The 12,619-nt window shown below is 43.7% G+C and overlaps 1 protein-coding gene and 1 long non-coding RNA gene across 6 annotated transcripts in view; one reads left to right on the plus strand and one right to left on the minus strand.

Annotated features, from left to right (window-relative positions):
- The window catches only part of LOC107136483, a 30,053-nt gene extending 29,659 nt beyond the window's left edge, over positions 1–394 (minus strand). For 4 of the 5 annotated variants that reach the window (XR_007347791.1, XR_007347786.1, XR_007347793.1 and 1 more), the window contains exon 1: positions 365–393. This is a non-coding gene — a long non-coding RNA (uncharacterized LOC107136483). Of the gene's footprint in view, positions 1–364 lie in introns of all 5 variants that reach the window. The other variant, XR_001502697.2, reaches the window with a different exon arrangement.
- Positions 1–9,403, plus strand: part of Get1 (guided entry of tail-anchored proteins factor 1) — an 11,335-nt gene extending 1,932 nt beyond the window's left edge. The window contains exons 2-5 of the mRNA XM_015478783.2: positions 2,720–2,885; positions 3,841–3,908; positions 5,323–5,437; positions 7,161–9,403. Of these exons, the coding sequence (XP_015334269.1) occupies positions 2,720–2,885; positions 3,841–3,908; positions 5,323–5,437; positions 7,161–7,234 (423 nt within the window). The 3' untranslated portion in view covers positions 7,235–9,403. The remainder of the gene's footprint in view (positions 1–2,719; positions 2,886–3,840; positions 3,909–5,322; positions 5,438–7,160) is intronic.
- The last annotated feature ends 3,216 nt before the right edge of the window (positions 9,404–12,619 follow it).

Genomic DNA, 12,619 nt, shown 5'->3' on the forward strand with positions numbered 1-12,619 from the left:
GCAAGTAAGTGTACTGTCACCAGGGCCTTTGTGACTTGTCTCCAGATGCTGTGGCCTGTGGAACTTGGGCCTAAGAACACTAAGCTGCCATGTCATGGGGTCCTCCAGCATGTGACTCTGACACCTGTGAATTTCTTTTCTTTTTTTTTTTTTTTTTTGAGAATTTTAATATTTACTTTTTAGTTTTCAGTGGACACAACATCTTTGTAGTGGTGCTGAGGATTGAACCGCACGCATGCCAGGCGAGCGCGCTACCGCTTGAGCCACATCCCCAGCCCAAGTGGCATGTTTCTTAGACATCTCCTTTCCAAAGCAGTCAGGCTCTCAGCGAGTCCCTGCCGTGAGTCTCCAAGCATTAGGACACAGCCGACTCACAGGACCTGCCTGGGGTCCCTGGGGTGGAGAACAGTATACAGCTGTCTGGGGTGCTCTTATGAGGGGACCAGTGTCCTAGGAGGAGGGGCAGCTGCAGGCCTGGAGCTCTGCTAGTGCTCAGGTTCCAGCTGGTGGTGCTGGCCCTGGTGGAGAGTGGCATCTGGGCTTTTCAGGGTCTGGAGCTCTGTAGGGGCCTTGGTCCCTTCCCTAGATGGAAGAACATCCATCCTGTGTCCAGGGATGTTCCCATGCTTGTCCCCAGAAGTCCTGGAGGGAGGAGCCAGGCAGCTTGTGTCATCCTCCCACCAGCTGATTTTCAGATGGGGCTGGCCTTGACTTTCGGGACTGAGCATCAGGGCCATGCTTGCTGGTTTTGTTCAGTGTTGGCCTGGCTCTCTCAGGAGGGGTGCTGTGTTTTCATTGCTTCTCGTCCACTGGCACAGGACTTCCATTTTGGGGTGTTTGCTCATTACGCCGGGCAGGTTGCTGGAGGCCAGCGCTTCCCCACCAGGACCTCTCTGCCTCAGTGTGCCCTTGCAGTGCTCTGACCCAGGCCCATCTTGAACAGTTGGTGGGCGCCACCTGGCGGCCACTGTCATCTCATCCTCATGTTCCTGGCCCACTGGCATAGGTATATGGGAGGGGGAGAGGCCTTTGGGTGGCAGTCAGTCTAGGTGGGCTACAATTCCATACAGGATTCCTCTGCCCGTGGAGTCCTCTGGGTCTTGCTGGGGAGAGTACTTTTTCTCAAACCACGAGTTCATATCCATATTTCCAGTTCTAAGTTCTAGTTCTCTCCCAATACCCATTTCTGTCTTTTTCTGACAAAAGACCGACTCTCCTTACCTTTAATGCTTATGTGATGTCCTTGCCCATAATCTCCCATCTCCTCTGTCACCTGTACCCAGTGTGGATGGCTGCTTCATTCCTGCTTGGCTTCTGATGCCATGTTTGGTGGGGTTCCTGTTTTCTGATTTGCCATCTGTATTCCTCACCTGTTCAGATTCTGACTCCCTGTCTGGCAGCGCTGTCTTGGGGGTCCTCTATCACTATGCTTGGCCCTGATCTTCCTTGATCAGGTGCCCCTGTGTGGGAAGACCCTCCCCACCGGGCTCTGACACCCTGCTCTAGGCCTCTACCTCATCACTGATGCCCTGCACCCCCACCTTCTCAGCCCCATCTAATGTAGGACTCAGTTCTTCAGGACGGGAACAGGATTATGTTCCCTGTCACTTAAATGGCTGCAGTGATGATGGAATTGATTTTTATTTTATGATGCTAATTGGATTCTTATAAGTAAAAAATACACACATTTGTACTGTAGTAATCCATGGCATATCTGCAGAAGGAAAAATGTCATTTGTATAGTCATTCAAATTCAAGGGAATTTGGGGCTTTCTCTTTTTTTAAAATTTTTTTCCTAGTTGTAGATGGACACATGTCTTTATTTTTATTTATTTTTATGTGGTGCTGAGGATAGAACCCAGGGCCTCACGCGTGAGAGGTAAGCGCTCTGCCACTGAGTGTCAACCTCAGCTCAGAGTTTTGGGCTTTCTTTGTGCTGTTGGAAAGGCTAGGAAAATGCCACAGCCTGGCCATGTAGGTCATGGGCAGCTTGAAAGGCACAGCAATATGATGTTGGTTTGTCCTGTGCAGCCAAACATGGCCAGAGTCACCTCAAAAGCCTTGGCAGGGGGGTTCCCTCAAGAGGCTGTTCCAAACCATCTGAAGACAGGGCTGGGTGGGATTCCAAAGAAAGAAGCTCTAAACACTGGGATAATCTGTGCAGAGCTTTTCTCAGGGGAATTAACATAGCCATCCTTGTGACAGACAGAAAGAAATAAGATATGTTTTTCCTAGGTATGTCCTCCACAAGGGGGTTGGATTACAGAGTTTATGTGGGTGTTTTTTAAAAAATATTTATTGATTTATGTATCTTTTGTTTTAGATGGACGTATTATTTTGTTTTTATGTGGTGCTGAGGATCAAACCCAGTGCCTCATGAATGCTAGGCGAGCTCTCTACCACTGAGCCACAGCCCCAGCCCCCATTATGTGGGTGTTTGAGCGTGAGCGGCTTTTCTGAGGGTGGCTGGTTTCTACATGTTGAGCAACAAAGCTAATCACCCACTGTTTTCCAGCAATAGCCTGACCCATGTAAGGATCTGGGAATGTTCAAAGCCACATCTTGGGTTCAAGCCTGCAAGGAAAATAGGCAGCTGGCTGGGTCACAGTAGAAAGCACACTGTGTTTCTCAGTCAGAACATATAAGGAAAGGGGAGGGCTGTGGAGCCGTTCTCTACCCCACATGGGAAGATACTGATCTCGGCCTTCCACCCTGCCAGATGTCCAGGGTGCTGCAGAAGGATGCAGAGCAGGAGTCGCAGATGAGGGCAGAGATCCAGGATATGAAGCAAGAGCTCTCCACGGTCAACATGATGGACGAGTTTGCCAGATACGCCAGGCTGGAAAGAAAGATCAACAAGATGACGGACAAGCTCAAGACTCATGGTATTGCAGTGAGTGGCACCTGGAAAGTGTCGCGAGAGCTGGTTAATAGAGAATTCTCTATATATGGATTTGCAGGACACAGGCTTTGCTTCTTAGGCATTCTAAATGTTGATAGAAATTTTTTATGTTGTCTGGAAGAAACCCAGTAATAAATATTACTTTCTCCTGATTTGCTGGTGAAGCTTTGCATTCTAAACACAGAAACATTTAAGAATCCTTTTAGATTTTCTTTGGAGTCAATGTATCTTTGTAGGTTTTCATTTTCTTTTTTAAATATTTATTTTTTAGTTGTAGTTGGACACAATACCTTTATTTATTTTTATGTGGTGCTGAGGATCAAACCCCGGGCCTTGCACATGCTAGGCGAGTGCTCTACAGCTGAGCCATGACCCCAGCCCTAGGGTTTCATTTTCAAATTCAGCATTTTTCTGAAGGAATCCTAGAAAAAGATATTGTAGTGGGTTCTCAGAAAGGAATCCTAGAAAAAGATATTGTAGGGTTGTTCTGCTTTCTGGAAAATGCCCAAAACTGTCGTGATCTGAGTGAAGGACAGCCATGTGCCGAAGGCCCTGCTGGCCTGTGCGTGGTGAGAGAGCTGTCTTCAAGGTACGGAAAGCACATCTTTAGGCTGGGGACCATCTAGACTCCTGCTTGGGGTTTCTGTGTGATGTAGACCAGGAAGTAGGGAAGAGAATTTATTATTGTTGACAAGGCATTATAAAAAGAACCTCTGGTGGAGGTGAATAATTTTGAGGGTTCTCAAAAGTGAAGCTGTCCTGACCTCACAATCTGAGTGACTTTTAAGAAGTTCTGTCTTATATTTCTAAATGTCTCGGGTGATCGTTCTTGTCTCTACCTGGAGGTACTTCCTGAGGCAGAGTGTCTGTGGTCGAAGTGTCTTCTCCTGTTGTCAGGACTGCATCACGGTTCATCCTGCTTCTCTTTTTCCTTTCAGTGAAAGCACGGACAGCTCAACTAGCCAAGATAAAATGGGTGATGAGTGTTGCTTTCTACATATTGCAAGTAAGTGTACTGTCACCAGGGCCTTTGTGACTTGTCTCCAGATGCTGTGGCCTGTGGAACTTGGGCCTAAGAACACTAAGCTGCCATGTCATGGGGTCCTCCAGCATGTGACTCTGACACCTGTGAATTTCTTTTCTTTTTTTTTTTTTTTTTTGACTGATTTTTTTTTTTTAAAGAGAGAGAGAGAGAATTTTTTAATATTTATTTTTTAGTTTTCGGCAGACACAACATCTTTATTTGTATGTGGGGCTGAGGATCGAACCCAGCGCTGCGCGCATGCCAGGCGAGCATGCTACCACTTGAGCCACATCCCCAGCCCCACCTGTGAATTTTTAATTACACTGATAGAGAGCCTTTCTCTGGGGCCGAGTTGTTAGAGGTTGGGACTTTGGCAAATGAACCCTGAAGTGACCTCTTGGGAGTTCCCACCTTGCCTCTGTTCCAGTACAGTTTTAAGGGCCCGGGGATGTTGTAAGAAGTTTACAAAACTTGTATTTTCTAATATCTGCAGTCATTTTGGATAGTACTTGTTCCCTGGTGTGCACAGACAGCACTCCGAGGCCCCAGCTTCTTAGCTGCAGACTTCTGCTGTGAGGCTTCCCTTGGGGCTGCCACCTCTGTTGCTGCTTGTATGAGGCTGTGGCTGTGTGCTGACAGGGCAGGCCTCTGGCTGCTTGAGAGGAGTTTAACATTATGTATGGTCTTTACTGAGCTGAAGTATTCAAAAACCTACCTTGCAAAGTCCAGGTTTTGGGGTACACTGAAGTGAAATGATCTGAGGCACTGTATTTGATGCCACATTGATTCAGAGACACAGGGGTTACCCCAGTGCCCCTTTTAAGTCTGTTCATTTTCATGGCATATTCAAGATCATGAATGGGACAGAAAGCCACTCTTCAGTTTTCCACTCAACTTTGAAACTTGGGGTTCACTTGTGCACTCCTACACTGACACAGCTGTTGGGGGCATTAGCTCATTTTTCAAGGGTCTTAGAGGCAAGGGTGTGCTTCTGTCTTTCTCTGTTGTATTCAGCTGTAGTTCATCTAGTCAGAGACAGGCAGTGGGAACAGAACACCTGTCTTAAGCGAGGACTTGGTCAGCTTATCAGCTAACTTACATAGTGTATATGTGGATTCATAACGAAATAGTAAGATGCCAGTTCCCGGGAGAGCGCTCAGCTGCTTGTTGGCAGCATATTCTGGACGTGCTTATGAACTCTCCTCAGCTAGATGTTCCTTCTCGAGGCTGCAGCCCTGGACAGCAGAGCTGGTATGTCTGTTCTGTTGGCTTTGAGGACTGGGTTGACAGAGCTTGGGGCTGTCAGTGTCTCAGTGTTCATTACACTTCCGCCTTCTTCCCTGTGATTATCTGTGTGATGGCACGTGTTCTTTACTCACTGGAAGTGTCTTTCCAGGCAGCCTTGATGATCTCGCTCATTTGGAAGTATTATTCTGTCCCCGTGGCTGTTGTGCCAAGTAAATGGATAACACCGCTAGACCGCCTGGTAGCCTTCCCTACCAGAGTAGCAGGTAAGAACTTTTTGGAAAACACAGTGGAAGACCCTGCAGAGGTGTGTGGTGGGAGATTGAGTTACCTGACATCGTCCTCACTCACCATCTGTTGGCGATCTGTGGTTTGTCTCAGCTTTGTACGAGGCTTGCAGACAAGAAACTGAAGTCCAGAGAAGCTCTTTGACTTGTCCATGGTCACTGCAGTGTTAAAGAACAGACTCGAATCAGCTGGGGTCTGCTTCTAGGAACCAGGCCCAACTTGGGGATTCTGATGCACCCTTCATTAAACACTACCTCTTGTTCCCAAGTTCTGTCTTTTCAGTCTGTAGTAAGATTGGCCTTTCTGCACACTTGCTGCTGTCAACCCTTCTTTTACTTTTGAAAGATAACCTCTATTGGATGTTAAAAGTAGTACATGTCTGGGCTGGGCTGGGGCTCAGTGGTGGAGCACTTGCCTCTCACGCGTGGAGCACTAGGTTCGATCCTCAGCACCACATAAATAAATAAAATAAAGGTATTGTGTCCATCTACAACTAAATATTAAAAAGAAATTAAAAAAATAGTACATGTTATTGAAGAATGATTAGAAATACAGGAACACTGATGATGTACAAAAAATTGAATGATCTTCCAAATCAGTCATCTGCAATTATCAGTATTTGTGTTACTGAATACATTGTTTCCTAAGTAGTCCTAATACAGGAGTTAATTTATTTAAAAAAAAAAAAAAGAAAGAAAGAAAGAAAGAAAAAGAAATATAGGAACAATTGAAAACCCAAGCTGGTCATTGTAGTATGCCCCTGTAATCCCAGCGACTGGGGTTCTGTCCCTGGTACCCCCAAAAAACCAACCAAACAAAAACAACCAAACAACCCATTAGTTATTGATAACACCTCTTATAGAAGTATGTTTTTTTCCATGTATCTGATGTAGCTAAGAACATCTGGTACATATCATCCTACTATTCTGTTTCCTGGAGGCTGGAAGTCCAAGATCAAGGTGCTTCAGGTTCTGTGTCTGATGAGAGTGCTTTTTTTTTCCTGGGGATTGAACTCAGGGACACTCAACACTGAGCCACATCCCCAGCCCTATTTTGTGTTTTATTTATTAGAGGCAGTGTCTCACTGAGTTGCCCAGAACCTTGCCATTGCTGAGGCTGGCTTTGAGCTCGAAATCCTCCTGTCTCAGCCTCCCGAGCTGCTGGGATTATAGGTGTGCACCACTGTGCCTGGCTTGAGGGTGCATTTTCTGGTTCATAGGTGGCTCCTTCTTGCCTGTTCTCAGGTGTTGTTATGAATGCAAGAATGAGTTCTCAGGTCTCAGAACCCCAAAGGCCCTCCTTCCTACACTGTCACTGGAGTTAGGGTTTCAGCATGTGGTTTGGGCGGTACAAGCATGTAGATCATGGCACTGTATCAATTCACTTTTTACTAGTGAATTTTCTTTACTAAGCAGAGTTCTTCCAGTCTGTTGTTATAATACATAGTAATGCATCTTTCTGGCAGGAAAGGGAACTCAAACCAGGGCCTGTGTTCAGTGTAATTTCTGCTTAGTAATGATGTTGCCCTGTGGATCTGTGTAAGTCTGACAGAGTTCAACCCATGAACTTAGCCTTTCTTCACCCTGCACTGCTCAGAAGGAATTGCAGTCCTGTAATTTCTTCTAATTAAGTTGAAGGTGACAGGCAGGAAGTGTGGCGAGCCTGTCTGCATGCTCTCATGTTCAATTTCTTTATTTTCAGGTGGTGTTGGAATTACCTGTTGGATTTTAGTTTGTAACAAGGTTGTGGCGATTGTACTTCACCCTTTCAGCTGAAGAGGAGATGAACACTGCTGGGGGACTGTTTTGTTGTCCTGGGAATTGAACTCAGGGCTCCTTACCACTGAGCCCCAACTCCAGCCTTTTTTATTTTTAATTTTGAGACAGGGTCTCGCTAAGTTGCCCAGGCTGACCTCAAACTCCTGCCTCTGCCTTCCCGAGTTGCTGGGATTACAAGTGTGCCCCACCACACCTGGCCTAGCTGTATGACTTACAAAAATAGTTCTCTTATTAGGTTAAAAGTCTGATTGCCACTTAAAAAAACAAAAACAACAACAACAACAAAAAATACCCCAGAGTACACAGGGTAGTTTTTTTGTTGAATATGTTCTTGGGCTTTTTGTGAGATTCTTGTGAGAATCCCAGTGTTCTGCAGTTGGGGACGTGTGCATCAACCACCTAACGCTGGCTTTAAAACACTGATTTGGTCTCTTGGCACATTATTTTGTTGCCAACTGGAAAGTCAAAATTTTCTAACAATTTAAGTACTTTTTAATTCAGTTTAGAAAGTAGCTTAATCTTATTATCACTACTAGAACTTGAACATTTGTTTTTTTTGCCTCATGTAGTATAACTGAAAGAATAACACTAATTGACATTGCTTGTTCTTTTTCTATGTCTAAATGTTTGTTGGATAAACATTTGCATAGTGTATATTATCTACTTATTTGGAGCTGTTAGTTTTCATTACAGTGCTTTATAAATGTACTGATGAGACCATAATGAATTGTTTTGTATTTAAGCATTTCAAATTAAGTATGTTTTGTAAGCATTTAATATTTATGTTTAGTAGAATGGAACAAAATTAAAACACAAAGTAGGGAGTCTGATTAAATTAATCTGAACTGATACTTTTTGACCTCTAAAGTATAATTCTGCTAAATCTATTTTTTGAGGCACATTTTCTAATTAAAATATTTGCAAGTGCTGGCGTTACTTACTTCCTTGTCACCACTTACTTGCTGTAAACGATTTGTAACTGACAAGTGGTGAGAGGCTTGGCTGTTAACTTGGTGTGTAACCATAGCACAGTACAGCTAAATTCTCTCACTGGTTTTCAGAAGATCATATTCTTTTTTAGTGGGGTGGGTACTGGGGATTGAACTCAGGGGCACTTGACCACTGAGCCACATCCCAGCCCTATTTTGTATTTTATTTAGAGACAGGGTCTCACTGAGTGGCTGACTGCCTCTCCGTTGCTGAGGCTGCTTTGAACTCGCAATCTTCCTGTCTCAGCCTCCCAAGCTGCTGGAATTATAGGTGTGCACCACTGCCCCCTGCCCAAAGATCATATTCTTAATTCTTGTGTTTCTCATGATCTAATAAGTAGATCATTATTATTTTAGTTGATTATACTGTGAAAAGACAAAGTGCTTTGGTCCTTTAGTTTATTGTCATATTGAGGCCCACCAGGGTGGGTTTGAGGTTCCACTAACTTAAACTCACAAGACACTGCAAACTTTCCCAGTACCCACCTTACTTCATGACGCGTGCAGACCTGGAAACTCAGCAGTGCTCATAGCAGATAGGATCAGGAGGACCTGATGGCAGCTCTGGAGTCTCACACCACACAGGAGATGCTTCGGCTGTAAAGGAGGAGGAGCCCACAGGAGAGGAGCACAGAGTGGCCCAGGAGGCCGCCCAGAGTGCGGCAGCCTCCACGGAGTTTAGCACAGGGAGGCTCCTGCCTCCCTCCCCTTCCCAGCAAGCTACAGCCTCAAGTGATGGTCATACGGAAATCAGTGGGCAGCCAGGTGCAGCACGCCAGGGCGTCCGCGGACCACCAATCAGTGTGAAGTGCCCCAGCAAGACCCTCTGCCTTCCAGTTGATGCTGCCAGAATTGTGGCGAGTCTCACTGAGGAAAGACTGAGAGTTCATGAAGGGTCTGGGGAGATTATGTAGGGAAATAGAAACGTCCTTTATGTTGCACATCATTTTTTTTTTTTTTTCAAAAAGTGTTTTTGTTTTTAAGTAAATAATAAGTATGGGGTTGAATTAAAAAGATAACAGAAAGGGATACCATCTTGTAAAGCAATTTCTCAGAGTTCTCATGTTATCAGTTTCTTATGATTTCTCCAAGATATCCATGTGTTTATGAATATTGATGTATGTGCTTGTAAAGTAATTTTTTTAAGTTATAAAAGTAAAACCTGAAAAGAAAATAATTCTTGTTTTATTTGTTCATTTTATTTATTTATTTTTGTCAATGGACCTTTATTTTTTTTATTTATATATGGTGCTGAGAATCGAACCCAGGGCCTCACACACGACACGCTAGGCAAGTGCTCTATACCACAACCCCAGCCCTGTTTATCTTTAAAAATCTAACTTGGAAAGTACAGAAAAAGAGTGAGAAAGCACAGCCTCTGATTCCATGGGACTAGGATTGCTGAATTTTGCTTTTTCCTATTTGTGGTGTGTATCATATTTATGGGGTTTTTATTCAAAATATTTTGTATATATTTGGAAATATACACAAAGTGTTTATTAAAATTACATATTTTAAAACAGCTTTACATAAAAACAGACACCTCTGCTTCAAAATATACTTCAAACTCTCTTCTTACCAGTTTGGTCGTAAACTTGTGGTATACCAGCTGGGAAACCTCTGCATGACAAACCGACAGTCACTCTCCTGTGGTTCCTCTCTTGCCACCACAAGGGACAGTGCTGGTGGGACCTGATTTCCCTTCCCTGCGCTTTTGGGCTCTGGCCTTGCGTGGTTTTTCCTGTGCTGGGTGTGTGTGTCGGGGGCTGTGGGAACCCACTGCCCCCAGCCTGGACTTGAAACACCAGGGAGCTGCTTCTGACCACCTGAGACGAGACTTCTCCCGCTCACTGACATCTGAGATTTGTGCGGTTTTGTGTTAACCGATGATGTCTGTTGTTGTGCACTTTTGTTGCTTATGTTTTAGATCCTGTTTTTTTGGTAATGTCTACTTTCTTTTTTTAAAAAAAGTATTTTTTAGTTATAGGTGGACACAATATCTTAATTTTTTTATGTGGTGCTGAGGATGGAACCCAGTGCCTCACGCATGCTAGGTGAGCACTCTACCTCTCAGCCACAGCTCCAGCCTATAAAAGATTTCCTTTCTAGTGATGCCCTACGTGCCCTCAGGGCTAGAGATAGTTGCTTAGACTGTGTTGGCCCTCCCATCATATTTAGGTCAGGAATAACTGAAAGAAAGAAAAAATCATGCAGTGATTTTCTACCAGGACCATAAGACATATAAAAAAGTGCGTTTTCTTCATAGTTGAGGTGATACCAGTTAACTGTCAGAATTTTCCAGGGTGCGACGTTTGAGGCAACCCCCAGGCCAGGCCATTCCTGCTGCCTTTGGGGGTGTGGGTGTTTGTGGGACAGATTTTCTGCTTGCATGTTTGGGGCCTAATGCTTCCTCTCTCAACCTTGACGGCGCTGTCTTCTCCAAGGAGTTCAGTCTTGAATGAATATTGTGAGTTTTTGACAATATTGTAGTTAAAGACATTGGACTCTATTATTTCATGTTCACTAAATTTTCTTCCTGATTTTTTTTTTTTTTCCTCATGGTACTGGTGATTGAACCCAGGGATGTTCTACCACTGAGCCACATCCCCAGCCCCCTGTTTGTGGCTTTTTGCCATTACAGACAGTGCTGTCATAGCGTTCTCAGCCAGGTCTTGTGGCAGGTGTTATGCTAGAGCCTCTCCAGGGCATATGCCCAGGACTCAAATTGCTGGCTCATAGGTTATAGGTCTATTTAATTTTGCTAAGTAATGCCAAAATGTTTTCCAAAGTGGGGGAACCAATATATATGCTCTCCTGTTGGTGTACAAAAAAATTCCACTTGATCCATACTGTTGCCAAGGCTTGATACTGGCCTCCTTTTTCACTTTTTTTTTTTTGAGGGGGGTTACCAGGGATTGAACTCAGGGGCACTCAACCACTAAGCCACATCCTGGCCCCATTTTGTGTTTTATTTAGAGATGGGGTCTCACTGAGTTGCTTAGTGCCTCACTTTTGCTGAGGCTGCCTTTGAAATCACGATCCTCCTGCCTCAGCCTCCCAAGCTGCTGGGATTACAGGGGAGCGCCACCATGCTCAGCCCCTCCTTTTTCACTTTTTGAGAGGTTTTATTCGTGTTTACTGACTACTAACAAGATATATTGTCTAGTCCTGTTCTTGAAATTCCTGATCCTGGTTGCCCGTTTCTTAGACCTTTCTTACTGATTTAATTCCTTATATATTCTGAATACTAAGCTGTATTCACTAGTGTGAAGCAAGTCTTCTGCACGTTTGGGTCTTCTCTTTTCTCTTTGTTTATAGATCATCTGTTGAACAGATATCATTCATAACCTATACTTTTCCTTTGTGATTCATACTTTTGTATCTTCAGGATCTTGACCTAGCCAAAGATCATAAAGTGATCTTTTCCCTATGTGTCTTGTAAAATTAGTACTATTCGACTTTTCATAGTTACATTCAAAGCAAACTTTTCATTTTAATATGATTTCAGGTTTACAAAAATAGCACAAATAATTCTTGCATAGCCTTCATCTAGTTTCCACAAATGTTTTAACACCTTAACTATAAAGCCACTATCAAATCAGGAGATAAAATAGAACTAACCTCTAGGTCTTACTGAATTGTGTGCATTGCCCCACAAGTCTTTTGTGATCCAGGATCCAGTCCAGGAATCCACATTGCATTTGCTGCTTATGTCTCCTGAATCTCTTCCAACCTGGGATAGGTTTTCAGTCTTTTTCCTGCAAGATTTTTGGCAGTTTTGAAGATTGCTGGCTAGTTATTTTATAGAAAAACCTCAATTTGAAGTGGTCTGATGTGCATTTACGATTGAATTCAGGTTAGGCATTTTGACAAGACCACCACCTTGCTAATGCAGTACATTGATGTATCTCACAGTGGTAATGATGTTAACGTTGATTACTTGGTTAATGATGGGGGCCTGTTGAAAGGTCTTGGGAACCCACTTGAAAAAGCTCCCAATGGCCTAGTCTGGAACAACTTGAGAACAAAATAAGTAAGGATTATAATTCATAAAATAAAATACCTAAAAGTTCATGTTAGTATAAATAAGGAGAAAAAAAGGGAACCTTTCCCCCCCTGCTAAAGATTTCAATTAATGAATGTAGAAGGAAGGATGGCCAAATGGTATGCTACAATGTATGGATGGAAATGTACCAGCAAGCTATTTGCATTGTCTCATGACCTCTCCATAAAATACTTATACACAGAGAAAAAAGAGTGACTTTAAATGGGGAAACTGCGCAGTTTTTTTTTTTTTTTAAAGGGGCGTTTAATCACTGAGCCATATCCCCAGCCCCCCCCCCCTTTTTTAAAATATTTTTGTAGTTGTAGATGGACATAATATCTTTATTTT

Source organism: Marmota marmota, unplaced genomic scaffold, assembly GCF_001458135.2.
Source record: "Marmota marmota marmota unplaced genomic scaffold, marMar, whole genome shotgun sequence".
NCBI lineage: Eukaryota > Metazoa > Chordata > Mammalia > Rodentia > Sciuridae > Marmota > Marmota marmota.